General features: G+C 35.7%; 1 protein-coding gene across 3 annotated transcripts in view; it reads right to left on the reverse strand.

Moving 5' to 3' along the window:
- The window catches only part of LOC133286784 (1,4-alpha-glucan-branching enzyme 1, chloroplastic/amyloplastic), a 50,603-nt gene that overhangs the window by 21,418 nt on the left and 13,963 nt on the right, over positions 1 to 15,222 (reverse strand). For all 3 annotated transcript variants that reach the window (XM_061484233.1, XM_061484232.1, XM_061484234.1), the window contains exons 5-7: positions 12,564 to 12,606; positions 11,550 to 11,609; positions 1,302 to 1,382 (exon numbers count right to left, since the gene is read on the reverse strand). In XM_061484233.1, coding sequence (XP_061340217.1) covers positions 1,302 to 1,382; positions 11,550 to 11,609; positions 12,564 to 12,606 — 184 coding nt within the window. The remainder of the gene's footprint in view (positions 1 to 1,301; positions 1,383 to 11,549; positions 11,610 to 12,563; positions 12,607 to 15,222) is intronic.

Raw genomic sequence — 15,222 nt, forward strand, 5'->3', positions numbered from 1 at the left:
TTTTTTTTTTTGAACTTTTACAACAATACAGATGGAAACACCATAATAATTAGATAAATTATAGCATTTTATTATGTTTACAATGACTCATGCTAACTTTCAAAACATTGATTCTCTCTTTTTATTTAAGACTTGTGTATTTATGTTAATTTTATATGTTGTACTATGGTTGTGTCGTGTCCAATAATTTTTAAAATTTACCATATCCCCATGTCCATGTTGTATTATATCTGTGTCTCGTGTTGTATTTGTGCTTCCTAGATGGTTTGTGCAAAAAAAGTGAGTTAACCACCTACTTATACACAGACAAGTAGCAGGATGTAATACTTTCTCTCTGGTGTTTCAGGGATGTTGTCAACCACAATAAAGGTTGGAGACGCTTTGGGAGAAGAAGAAAAAGAATCATTGTCCCATGCTGCCTATTATGGCATACCGTGTACTGCACTGGAAAGGCACATTAAGACTTTCAAGGAAGAAGTTTCTACAGAAGATTTGAAGCATCATTTTAAATGAACGTGTATAATGGGTAGAGGACTTCCTACATTCAATTCCTCAAGATAACATCTTATTTAGATGTACAAAGAAAAATTTTAAGGATAAGAAATGCTGTAATATATATATAAAAAAAAGATAATGCAAAAAAGCCCTCTGTACATCAATAAGATAAATATCTTAAATCTCCTGCAATGAAGTTTTTTTATTCATCCAAACATTCTAAGAAAAAGGAAATGTAGCGAAAGAAAAATTATGGAACATACAGGTGGATGGTTTCAGAAGACAATCTAACCCTCGAATAATATTCTCTATTGAATTGTCTTCACACAATTTACAGCATATATCCAAGCATATAGGCCACATTACTATCATTCTTGAAACAAATTCAACACATCACTCCATTGTAAATGACCAGTCATATGTTACAAAAACACTAGCAATGCATAGACTAGCAGAAAATATCTGTCAGCTTGTCAATAATAGAGGACAATTTTCCAGATATCCTTTATTACTGGGTAGCGTTATAATAACAGATAGCATTATTCTTCATACATGCAAGGAATTTTGTCTTCTTTCCAATTGTAATTCTTGATTAAAAAAAATATAAAAATATATAGGAAAGGATTATGTGGAACCAGATCATATACTTGGAAAAATCTTTATTATTTGTGGTACATGATTCATTATGCCAACTAAAAAAAATAGTTATTTGATAAAGAAATAAAAATAAAGACTATAATCAATGATTATATGCACATATGTGGAGATCATCAAAATAATCATATTCTGTTCAGGATAAAAATTACCTTGACTCGAGAACCATGAGGAATTGGTGGTGAACCATCCACATTGTTCGGCAAGAAGATCTCCCACACACCAAACTCATTCTGTTTAGACAAAACTAGAACGTTTGAAGACTACCAATAGCATCATAATTTTCAATTATATTAAAGTAAGGATATCCAATATCCGGGACCAGGAGTCAGTAAGATTTGTCACAATCACATTCACATCAATTTGTACAGGATACTAGAGATTCCATGCTTCTAACAATATCATTTTTGGGAGAAAATATTTTCGAGTGGCATCACTAACTTCTACGGTACACAATCAGCTATCTTTTTCAATTGTAAAACTTCCATTGCAAACTAACAATCAGCTATCTCTTCATTCTATGTGGGGGTCACGAATACATTTGAGAACATAAGAAGCAACACACAACACATAACTCACCATAGGACAATGCAACTGTTAGAATATCTACAAAATCTCTTATAAAATCATTATTGCATCTCTGAATATTTTACAATATCTTACATGATCTTTATAATATATTGTGGAATCAATTAGTCATCTAATTAAGGAAACAATCTTAACAATTATTTCCAATTCATTATGATTCCTGATTTATTTCCTTATTTAATTAGGGTTGATTAGATTTGGGCTTGTACTAGTAATACTACAATAATACTCGACCAAATTACCAAAAGATATAAAATTATTCATGTGCTTTTAACCTAAAAGCTTAAGTTTTTTGGATGGTTGATTTATGACAAGGTATTAAAGCTTCTATGACCATATGGTCTACAGTTCAATCCTTATTACACCCATTCTTCTAAATAAAAGTTAAATTTCAGCGCAAGGTAAGGTGAGCTGGTGCATAATCCATGCTTGAAGTCCAAAGGACTCTTACGTGAAGGTACATGTTAGATATAAAACAATTCATGTGCGAGCCTACGGAATAGTTGGTTCATGACAAATATACTACTCGATCAGTATTTTGTATCACATTTATGTCATTACGCACCATATCAATCTAACAAAATATTACCAAGAGCCTCATTTCTTTCTTTTACTCCTCTACCTATGTAATACCCGAAAAAATAAATAAATAAATAAATAAAATAAAGTAGTAATAATAATAATAATGTATACCCATACGTATATTATATGATGTTAGATATATTGGTTTTAGCATAAAGTAGTGTTATAAGCATTGATATTGATTGTGAGTAATAGTGATTTAATTGATAATGATTTCTATTTAATTTTGTATCCGTTAAGATATATCAATGATAATTTCTAAAAAATAATAGTGATAAAATTTCTAAAAATAATAACATTATCCTTATTGTATCATAATATTAAATGCTTTGGATTAGGATGAGTCAGCCACAAGTTAGCATCATCCTATGAGTGAGTCAGCAATATCTTATCAAGAGCCCATAAGAAAACTAAAAGGAAAAAAATCCTAAAAGGAAAAGGACACAAATAATTCTAGGAAGGAAAAGGAAAGAAATCCTAAGAAGAAAAATGAAACAAATAATTTCAGGAAGAAAAGGAAACAAATTCTACAAAACCCATATCTTGAACCCAAAACTTCAACTAACCAAACTAAATCGTTTCTAACCCACAATATCTCTCCATTTCTCTTCTCATCTTCTCTTTCTTCTTAATTAAAATTTTATTTTATTTTTAATTATTATTTTTGGCTACCAAACTACGTTTCCTAAATCGCTCTTCTTCCAAAGAAGTCATTAATCACGGAGATCAGGTAATCCTAATCTCAAAGAAGTCATTAATCACGAAGATCAGATAATCCTAACCCCCAGGTGATCTTAGGTTAGTTTTGTATGAAGTTTGATCCTTAAGATATCATAGGTAATTTTCAAATTCAAATTACTACATGTGATATTTAGAGTATTTTTGGAAATTTTATTTGAAAAATAATAGGATTATTATTTTTGGGAATAAATAGAGATGATGAATAATTTACTATATTTAATTAGATGACGAAAAATTGATTATGTGTGAATAAATGTGGAAATTATGATTAAGAAAACTTTCCAAATATGTGATTGTCAGAATACCCACTCCTCATCATCTTCATTATTTGCTGTATGTATAATTAAGGAATGGGTTTCCATTCCAGCATGGGTTTCCATGTTAGTATAGGTCTCCATGCTTTTCTTTATTAAAGTTCTTGTACATTATTGCTGAGTGTATTGATTATAAATACAATAGAGCTTCAGAGAATTCTCTAAGCTATTCCAATATCTCTTTCTACATGGTATCATGAGCTAGGTACATTCAGGAACCAAAACCACAGTGAAGAGAAGAAAGCTTCACTACCGTACATGTTCAAAAGCTTAGAAATTCATCAACAAACCCCAAAACCTTAGTAAATCGAGATGGAAATACTCCCATTCAAACCAGAAATTTCCGACGACCCAATCTGGAGCTCCCCACCGGCAGAAAATTCCTCACGCGCCTCCACAGTCAGGGAGCGTGAGTCCCACGCGCAGTCTAACTCCTGGAGCGTGAAGGCCACACGCTGCCTTCCACTGCTCGTCTCCGGACACCGTTAAGTTCGCCGTGCTCGCCCCAGCCTCCTCTTTCTGTTCCAGTACTGTGTTGGTTTGCTAGTTCCTTTTTTCTCACATGTCTAACTGTTTCTTCATCTTTGTCTTCTTCATCTCTTTATATGAACGCCATTTTTTTGTTTCCAGTACTGCTTCTTCATCTCACATGCCAGTAAACATGACATTTTCCTTTCTTTGACTCCATATACCTACAGTACTCAGTTGCTCTTTGTTTTAATAGTGGATCATCCAAATCCACTTCTTATTGTTTGTTTGTCAATCATTTCTGCCTTGTTTTGTGCGGTTTGGTTCTGTTTTTTCCTGTATTGGAGTAAATATGGCTTCAAATGATGAAGATTCTTCTGATCCCAAAGATCCTGTTTCATCCGAAGTTACCAATCTGGTACGTCATGCTCCAGTTGCTTATGCTTTTTCAGGTTCACCAACAATTACATCTGAAAAGTTAAAAAGTAAGAACTATTTAGCTTGGTCCTCTTCTGTTGAGTTGTGGTTTCTTGGTCAAGGTCTTTCAGACCATCTTGAAAAGTCAATTTCTGATATTCCTCAAATAGAACGAAGTCAATGGGAAAGGTTTGACTATCAGTTATGTGCCTTGTTATGGCAATCTGTGGAACCCACAATTTTAATTAATTTTCGCACTTTTAAAACATGTGTCACTTTTTGGAATAAAGCTCGCAGCTTATTTGCTAATGACATTCAAAGACTCTATGATGCAGCCTAGAAATTGGCTTCTCTTCACCAAAATAGTCATGATATGACAAGTTTTGTTGCTCAGGCACAAGCAACAGTGGAGAAACTAAAAATGTTTTTACAGGCTGACAGCCATCAAGGCTTGTTGGGAAAGTTGGAAAATCTATATGTAGTCCTAGTATTGCGTGCTATGCATCCTGATTTCAATCACATTCGAGATCAACTTTTGACTAGTCATGAAGTACCCACCATGGACTATCTTACCACTCGCCTCTTGAGGGTCCCCAATTCCACTCCTTCAGACCCGCGTCCCAACATAATTGACACTTCAGCTTCCGCTTTGGTCACTAACTCTGGCTTTCGTGGAGGACGTGGAAGTCGTGGTGGACGAGGAATTCGGGGAGGGCGAGGTGGTCGTGGTAATCGCAACAACAATCTTCACTGCACATACTGTAAGCGATCAGGCCACACTCAGGAGACATGTTACTCTCTACATGGTTTCCCTGATAAATCTGTCAATCTCACTCAGTCTGAACTTGGTGTAGAAGAAGGGACGAGATTTAACAGATCTGGTGAACAGTCATTTTCTCTTACAGAAAAGGAGTTTCAGGAATTTCTTCAGTTGAAAGCAGCAAAGTCAACCCAATCCTCTACTACCACTGTTGCTCATTCGGGTAATCCTACAGTTTGTATTTCTCATAAGGGTAATAATTCCACACCCTGGATCCTTGATTCAGGTGCCTCTGACCATGTAGCTGGTAATCAGTCTCTCTTCTCTTCTCTTCTCTTCTCTTTCTTCACCAACTTGTCCTCGTTTAGTAACTTTAGCTGATGGTTCCAAAGTATTTGTCCGAGGCATTGGTGTTGTTTCACCCAATTCATCCATGTCATTAAATTCTACTTTATTCATACCTGGTTGTCCATTTAATTTAATTTCCTTGAGTCAGCTTACAAGATCTCTGAAGTGTTCTGTAACTTTTTATTCTGATTCTTTTGTTATCCAGGACCGTGGTACGGGAAAGACGATTGACATAGGACATGAATCACAAGGACTTTATTACCTCCAATCAACCTCTCATATGGCATGTGCTACTGTGGAATCTCCTAGTCTTCTCCATCACCGTCTTGGTCATCCCAGTTTATTAAAACTTAAAAAAATGGTCCCAGGTCTTGAAAATCTGAAGTCTTTCAGTTGTGAGTCATGTCAACTTGGCAAGCATTTTCGGTCTTCTTTTCCTAGTAAGGTCAACAGTCAAACAACATCTAGTTTTTCTGTTATCCATTCTGATGTTCGGGGTCCTAGTCGTGTTTCTACACCAACTGAGTTTAAATATTTTGTGACTTTCATTGATGATTTTTCTCAATGTACTTGGTTATTTTTAATGAAGGAACGTTCAGAAGTCTTTCCCATATTTCAATCCTTCTGCAGTGAGATTCATAATCAATTTGGCTAAACAATCAAAGTTTTACGTAGTGATAATGCCAAAGAATATTTTTCTGCTGACTTCTCATTGTTTATGTCATCTCATGGGATTTTGCATCAATCATCATGTCCGCATACCCCCCAACAAAATGGAGTAGCCGAAAGAAAAAATCGTCACCTTATTGAAACTACTCGTACATTGTTGTTGGATGCTCATATGCCACTGCAATTTTGGGGGGATGCTGTCCTAACCGCTTGCTATTTGATTAATCGTATGCCTTCCTCTGCTATCAATCATCAAGTCCCTATTCAGGTGTTGGACCCTCAAATTCCTTTGTATACAGTTCCTCCTCGAGTATTTGGTTGTACTTGTTTTGTCCATGATCTATCTCCCGGACGCGACAAGTTGTCCCCTCGTGCTATCAAATGTGTCTTTCTTGGTTATTCTCGATTGCAAAAAGGGTACCGGTGTTATTCTCCTATCACTCATCGTCAATATATCTCTGCCAGTGTCACTTTTTTCGAAGACACACCTTACTTCACTTCAACCACTGATCCTATAGTAATCTCTGAAGCTTTACCGGTACCATACTTTGGTGGTCTCCCTTTGTCTTCTTTACAGGTACCTACAGATACTCAGCCTGATCATGAGGAACCTATCGTTTCTCTGCCAGATCATTACCAGCTTGATCCTCCCCAACAACCAATCATCACTTACCAGCGACGTCCCAAGGCAGCCATTCCTACAACCGAGGTAGTCACTGAGGATCCTTATACTTCATGTCCTATCCCAATGGCTTTTCCTACTACGGACCTACCTTCCTCTACTGCACCAGCATCAACTCTCGGTAAGTCTGTCAGTGATTCTCCTATTGCTATTCGTAGAGGTAGTCGTACCACTCGTAATCCTCATCCTATTTATAACTTCTTGAGTTTTCACCGTTTGTCTCCGTCATATTATGCATTTGTATCCTCTGTGTCCTCTGTTCAGATTCCTAACACTGTTAATGAGGCTCTTTCCCACTCTGGTTGGAGGCAAGCTATGATTGAAGAGATGACTGCCCTTGAGCACAGTGATACATGGGACTTAGTTCAACTTCCCCGAGACAAAAAGGTTGTTGGATGTCGTTGGGTATATGCAGTTAAGGTAGGCTCTGATGGCAGTATTGATCGACTTAAAGCCCGTCTTGATCGACTTAAAGCCCGTCTTGTTGCTAAAGGATACACTCAGACTAATGGTCTTGATTATAGTGATACATTCTCTCCAGTGGCCAAAATGGCATATGTTCGTCTATTCCTAGCCATCGCCGCTATTGGGCAATGGCCCTTATATCAGCTAGACATAAAGAATGCCTTCCTTCATGGCGATCTAGATGAGGAGATTTATATGGAGCAACCACCTGGTTTTGTTGCTGAGGGGGAGTCTGGACTAGTTTGTAAGTTAAAACGGTCTCTTTATGGGTTGAAACAATCTCCTCGAGCTTGGTTTGGCAAGTTCAGCACAGTTGTACAGAAATTTGGGTTATTTAGGAGTGAAGCTGATCATTCAGTTTTCTATCGTCACACTCCCTTTGGTCGATGTATTTATCTGGTGGTTTATGTTGATGATATAGTGATTACAGGTGATGATAATGAGGGTATTTTGCAGTTGAAGGAGCACTTGTTTCAACACTTTCAAACAAAAGATTTGGGACGACTCGAATACTTTCTCGGTCTTGAGGTAGCTCAATCACAAAGTGGCATTGTGCTTTCACAACGAAAACATGCTCTAGACATTTTGGAAGAGATTGGTTTAACAGATTGCAAGCCTGTTGACACTCCAATGGATCCAAATCACAAGTTATTACCAAATCAAGGAGAACTGTATTCAGATCCTGACAGATATAGAAGGTTAGTTGGCAAACTAAACTACCTTACCTTAACCAGACCAGACATCTCCTTCCCGGTAAGCGTAGTAAGTCAATTTATGCAAGCTCCGTGTATTGAGCATTGGGATGCTGTGGTTCAAATCCTACGATATATTAAGAATGCTCCAGGAAAAGGATTGTTGTATGAAAATAAAGGTTATGCTAAGATTATGGGATACTCTGATGCTGATTGGGCTGGATCACCCAGTAACAGAAGATCAACTTCAGGATTTTGTGTATTTATTGGTGGTAATCTAGTATCTTGGAAAAGTAAGAAACAAAATGTGGTTGCAAGATCCAGTGCAGAAGCTGGATATCGTGCAATGGCAAATGTTACATGTCAACTCATATGGGTAAAACAATTACTTCAAGAGTTGAAGTTTGGAGATACTAATCAAATGAGACTCTACTGTGATAATCAAGCTGCATTGCATATTGCATCAAATCCCGTCTTCCATGAAAGGACCAAACGCATTGAGATTGACTGCCATTTTATCAGAGAGAAAGTCCTTTCTAAAGAAATCCTCATTGAATTTGTTAACTCAAGCTATCAGCTTGCTGATATTCTTACTAAGTCACTGAGGGGACCAAGAATACAATTTATCTGTGACAAGCTTGGTGCATATGATATATATGCTCCAGCTTGAGGGGGAGTGTCAGAATACCCACTCCTCATCATCTTCATTATTTGCTGTATGTATAATTGAGGAATGGGTTTCCATTCCACCATGGGTTTCTATGTTAGTATAGGTCTCCATGCTTTTCTTTATTGAAGTTCTTGTACATTATTGCTGAGTGTATTGATTATAAATACAATAGAGCTTCAGAGAATTCTCTAAGCTATTCCAATATCTCTTTCTACAGTGATTTATGATTGAATTTGAAATCATGTGTAATTGTGATTAATTAATAGTGGGAAGATAGCTTTTGGGATGGTACCTTCTATAAAGTGATGAACACAACTTTTAGGCTTTATGCCTTCGATATTTATGTGATGTGAAAAGATGATATCCGTTCTTCTCAAAGTGGTATCTAGTAGGGTTTCCCGGTGTACTAGTAGCAACTTTGGAAAGAGGTGTACACACTAGGAAGAGATGTTTTGATAATGGCTAAATTTGATTATACATGAATGACAGGGTTTCCTGGGTCACATGGTAGACTGACAGTGTTTCCCGGGTCTACCATGGTTCTCTTCACACTAGTGTTCTAAATAAAGATAAATATGATGAATAATGAAATTAATATTTGATTTGATTATTACGTTTAAGATAAATATGATGAAAGATGAAATTAATATTTGATTTGATAATTATGTGAATATTTGAATTATATTTTGGATTGGGATTACCAGTGTTTGCTGATTATTGTGTTTGTGTTTTTGTGCTGCAATGATCCTTCGGGGGAACAGAATTTCAATGAAGCAGGTTGATTATATTTTGGATTGGGATTACCAGTGTTTGCTGATTATTGTGTTTGTGTTTTTGTGCTGCAATGATCCTTCAGGGGAGCAGAATTTCAGTCAAGCATGTTGCAAAGGTTAGGGCTAGTAGTGAGCATTGAAGATAACGTCTCAGACATTTCAAGCTATGTTTAGGATTTAATAAATGTATGAGATATATATTTAGATTATGGATTTACATTTTAATTTTTAAATACTTACATAGAATATATTTTGGAATAAGATTATGATAAAGTTAGTCTTGCACTTGTCGTTGTTACAGGTGCGGCGGTAACATTTCTCTAAATTAGTTTTAGATTAGCTTCCACAGTATTTATAATATCCTAAATAATAATTAAATGTGAATTTTGGTAAATCTATTATAACAAAAATATTTACAAAAATTGTAAGAAATTTGGGGGTGTTACAACCTAAATATTATAATTTCAAAAGTAACAAGAAACCTATCATTCCAAAGAGTATTAAATATTGAATCAATCATTACACTGTGCAGGACCATGATATTTTCCTCAGGCTTTCCATGTTTCACCAATGATGTTGCTAGCTAAACCTATTTAAGCACGTAAGTTATAATGAGCCAGGACTCACTTTTTCCTTCATACTCATTTTTCTTTTTAAATATTTTGATCCTGCAAGGATTGTAACAAATTCTTAATATACTGACTATCTAAGAATCATTAATATCTATTGTCCAGTTCAAATAATTCTGAATAAGGCTTTTTTAAGACAATCTAGTGATTGTAAACTGGGTATTGACTACAACTCTGTTTATTAATGTTAAGTGTTAAATTGCCCAAAGTCTTAAGCGGTTACATAGACTCAGAGAGACACATGAATGGTTCCATATCTCTAATATGCCTCTTTACACAAAAAACCCTTTGGGTTTGAAGCATAGACAAAGCACAAACCCAATCAAATCTGGTGCTGATCTAAAATTATAATTTAATAAGGTGCGAAGGATCAAACATTCAAACTCATGAGCACTTTGATATAATGTCAAAAACTAACTCTCCCAAAAACTTAAATTGTTAGGTAGAAGTACATAAAAAGTTTTACATCTTTAACAACTAAGCATTGGAAGAGCCCTCAGCAAACCAAGCATGAAGCAGAATAAAATAATTACCATGACATAAAACTACCATATTGAGCATTTTTAAAACAAAAAAAAAAAAGGCCGACCCAGTTCAAGACCCACTCCGTGAGGGTCTGGGGAAGGGAAATTTGAGTCAAGCCTCACCCCTGCTTTGCAGGGGGGCCGAGTCGAACCCCTGACCTGGAACACCACAGTAAGCAAGCTTACCGCTGAGCCAGGCCGGCCCTTCAGCATTTTTAAAGCAATAGTTTGAAATAATATCTTCGTGATACAACAAATTATTCTTAATCTTACTATCATACATAAAGTAATAGAAAATATTTAGTTTGAATTATTAATCCTAATAAATTTCATTCTACCCATTTTTGTTCATTCCAAGTTTTCTGTCAAGGGGGTTTCCATCTTTTTTTTTTTTTTTTGAGTAAATACTCAATTTGGTTCTCTAAGGATTAAAATAGATGTAAGCGCTTACTCAATCCAAAAGCTTAAACTGTTAGCTGAAAGTCATATTAATAATTTTATATGATATTTCTACAACACACCCCCTTAAACAAGAGTCCATTGGATTTGAAGGGTTTATAATGCACAAGCCCACCTATTCGTGTTAAGAAACTCCAAAGATCAAACTCTTGACCACTTGGTCACAGAGACTCAAATACCATATAAATCGTTAATTCAACTCAAAAGCTTAAGCTGGTAGATGAAGGTCACATGAAAATTTTTATATATTTCTCTTACAATATACATCAATATGGTCCTACTATCATAGTACTTCGTGGATCATAGATACTGAACAAATTCATAGAACCCAAACTAAAACTAGTTCTGCCAGTTCCATATGGTCTCCATAGAACTGGAAAGAAACATAGATCTTTTATTTTTTGGGAAAATACAGATCCTATTTAATTTGACACAAAGATCAGGAATAGAACAATGGGGAGAGAGGAGGCTAGATTCTAGGTCAAACAGATAGGAAAAAACCACAAGATGTTCAACCCATGCTACAGCTAGTACTGTCATTCACATATTACTTTTTAACTAAAGAAGCATAAAAAATTTCACATGTATAAACTTTAAAGGCCAATTAAGGATGCCATACCCGGGTCATGACATCTGCATTTGGATTCCAATTGTTGAAGTCTCCAATTAATGCTGCTGACTGAAAATGCAACCAATAATATCCATAATGGTTTGCAGAGAAAATAAAAACCAGCTATAAAGAGATTGATTAAGTTTAACATTTAAAGACACACCACAGAACAACATCCAAAACCAGATTTTCTCCAAAATTTACTTGAAAATATATAACGATAAAATGGTAAAGGGGAAGGAGAGTGAGGAAAAAGACAGACACCGCTGCTTAAAAAAATATACTAATGTCTCCCGAGGTAAATCCTGAATATGATCTTTCCAATAGAATGCATTTTTTTTTTCTGCCCAAATGAATGCATTTACACCTTCAGGCAATTTGCAATTATTATTCTCACTATATTGAGAGTAAGTCAGTAACCATAAGTACAGTCTGTAACTAAAGTAAATGGATGAATTTAATCAATGTATAGATGACAAAGTTTAGTTCATTAAAGCAACTTAGAGAACTCCATTAACTATTAAGATATATGAAAAGGTTGAGAGTCGTTATATGCAAACTATTTGAATGCTCTGAAAACCTGCAATAGTGCTCTTACAAAAATGTATACTGAAGCGGAGTGTTATATTAAAATAATCCAAGTGATTTATACTCTAAAACAGTTCAAAATAGTAGCCGTACCCGTTCGAATACTTCAGATACTCCTAGCTGCATTTTATAATTTTTTTACTTTTATGTTTTGAACTTTTATACCTATACAGATGGGAATACCACAATTATTAGATAAATGATAGCATTTTGTTATACTCAAGGTAACTTTTAAAATACCAATTCTCTCATTTGATTTAAGATTTGTGTCTGTGTTAATTTTATATGTTGTACTATAGCCGTGTCATGTCCTATATTTTTAAAATTTGTTGTATCCCAATGTCTCATGGCATATCCATGCTTTCTAGGAATCTGCAAAATAATTTGAACCAAAAAACTAGAACCAATGTTGATACCAAGAATTATAATGTATACCTTAGCTCCAGGTGCCCACTCTCTGTAAGTAATGCCTGTAGCACTGCAAATAAAAGCTTGTAGTCAATAAAGATCCAAGACAAAGCATTCTTTTTCTTTCTTTCTTTTTTTCTTTTTGTTTGTGTGGGTTGGGGAGGGTGTTGTTAGGAATTCAACTAGAAAGTAGGGATGCAGAGATATGTGCATAATTTCCTTATTTCCTTTATTATGTACATTTATTGTCATACTATTGTACTTACCTTGTAATATCATTACTTAATATTAAAAATACAACGCTAGAGGAAATTTTATTCCACTGACTCATTCACACAATTTTACATAGAATCATGAGCCTAGGATAGAACAATAAATTATTTTTCATCATTCATTTTCTCTCTCCTTTCTCATGGCTGCAATATCAGTCTTGTAGATCTAAAGTGTGTTTCTCCACCAAACAACCCCACCACTTTGTTCACCGTCCTCAACCCGGGATCTTGGCAGAAGCTTGTTGCTGCCGGAGCACAGATGTCCCACCATGCACCACTCACTAGAAACTGCTCAGCCAGCCTTTATTGTGTGTGTGGGGGACAGCATACTCTAATCCTCTTCCTTGGTTTTCTTTACTCCAGTTAGATCGAGCAACCCTCACCCTTGTTCACCACCTTCTCGTGGCTGTTTAGTTCTCCTGGGCTGTGGTTTCTCAATGTTCAGTGATCAAATCTGACATATTCTCCTTCTCGACATCAGGTTTGATATGTTTGAGCCATTCATTGGCTTTGATTATGGTGGTTATTTTTACTTTGTGCTATTTGGACCTTCATTATTTCTACTTGTCCTTCATCTTTGTAAAGTAGAAAGAATGAAATCTAGGAAGACTGTATCCAATGTGGGTGCAAGTTTCTGTATTTATATTCAGCAAATTAGGTTAGTAGTACACAGTGATACAAAAATCTCCTCTGCACACTAATCACGTGCAAAATATGAGAACCCCCTAATTAGGAAAATATATTAGAAGAAATAAGCATGCGTCCAAAGAACTAAGTGAGCCAGCCGCTGTTAGTTAGGCATTGTTAGTTAAAATTGTTTGAGAAGATGTAACAGATAGTTAGTTGAATGACAATGCCTCTGTTAGTTAGTTAGTTGTTAGAGTTGATTTGGCTAATGCATACCGCTAAGAATAGTGGTTTAGAAGTCCCACATCATGTATTTCTCATTGTATTTCCTTTCCTTTCAATTATATAATAGAACTTCCGTTATGTAGTTTAGACACACGAATTACTCATAAATCTCTCGGATCCTGATATTTAACATGGTATCAGAGCCTAACGAGAGAAATCCTAATCCGCCTTCCCTTATTTCTCTTTTCCATAATTTTAATGTGGTAATAGAGAGATATCACCTTCCATGAGGGATTTCCACCGCCGTCATTTTTTTTTCTTTTTCTTTTTTCTTATCCCCTTTGTCTCTATTTTTTAATTTTTTATTTTATTCAAGTCTGATATGGCTTGATTTGGTCTTTGTTTCCACTTTGCCATTGTTTGACATATTGTTATGATTAGGCTTGTATTTGGCCAATTTGATTTCATTCCTACATATGTTTGTGGTGTTATTCAAGTCTGATTTTGCTTGTATTTTTTTCCCATTGTTTGGCTTTATTTTTGGCCTCCTATTTGGGAGGAGCATTTACCTCGGTTGTTGCTTGGTCTGTAGATTATTCCAGTTACAGTAGCTTCGTCGGCTTTTATCCCAGTTGCAGCACTGTCTCTTTGCCAGCTCTTCAGACTGTTGGTTATTCCAGTTGATTTGTTGTGCTACCAATTTCTCCGGCTTATGTTCTGTGAAGCTTCGTTTTTAATCTTCTTACTTCCCAAGATGGAGTGTTCTTGCTATTCACCCTCCATCTTGAGGGGGAGCGTTAAGAAGTTCCCCATTCAAGGGGAGCACCGCTCATGTTGCTGATGTTCATTCCAGCAGCTCAGTTGTTTTTGCCGATGATCATCCCGGCACTGTATGCTGATGGTCATTCTACCTCAGTTGTCTTTGCCGTGTTCATTCCGGCACCGTCCATGGTGTTGATATTCATTCCAGCACAGATGTCTTAGCCTATGTCCATCATTCGTCGATATCTATCCCGATGCCATTTTAGCACATTGTTGATTTTGCTTCCTCATTTAGGAAGAGATTTATTTTGATGTTATGTTTGTTGGTCTTTCTTGTTCAAGCTTGTTTCATATGATTTATATGCTCGAGCTTGAGGGGGAGTGTTAAGAATATTGGTTTAAAAATCCCACATCATGTATTTCTCATTATATTTCCTTTCCTTTCAATTATATAATAAAACTTCCGTTGTGTAGTTTAGACACACGAATTACTCACAAATCTCTCGGATCCTGATATTTATCACATACAAAACCTGGCTAAAAATCTTGGACAATTCGCCCCTTCTCCTCCACAGCTCTTGATTTTAGCTCTTGATTTTGTTCTTATTGTTCATGGTTGTCTACTCTATTCAATCTTACATCTATTCGTAAATTAATCAGTTGTATCAATTGTTCTATTATTTTCACTGATGATTGTGTTCTTGTGCAAGACCAGGATATAGAAAAGACGATTGGCAAGGGGTAAGCCCATCTTACAATGCCTTCATTCCATGCTACCTTCACATATGTTGTTTCACCTT

The sequence above is a fragment of the Gastrolobium bilobum genome, unplaced genomic scaffold (assembly GCF_033153095.1).
Source record: "Gastrolobium bilobum isolate Gb01-03AN ecotype WA unplaced genomic scaffold, APGP_CSIRO_Gbil_v1 utg8265, whole genome shotgun sequence".
NCBI lineage: Eukaryota > Viridiplantae > Streptophyta > Magnoliopsida > Fabales > Fabaceae > Gastrolobium > Gastrolobium bilobum.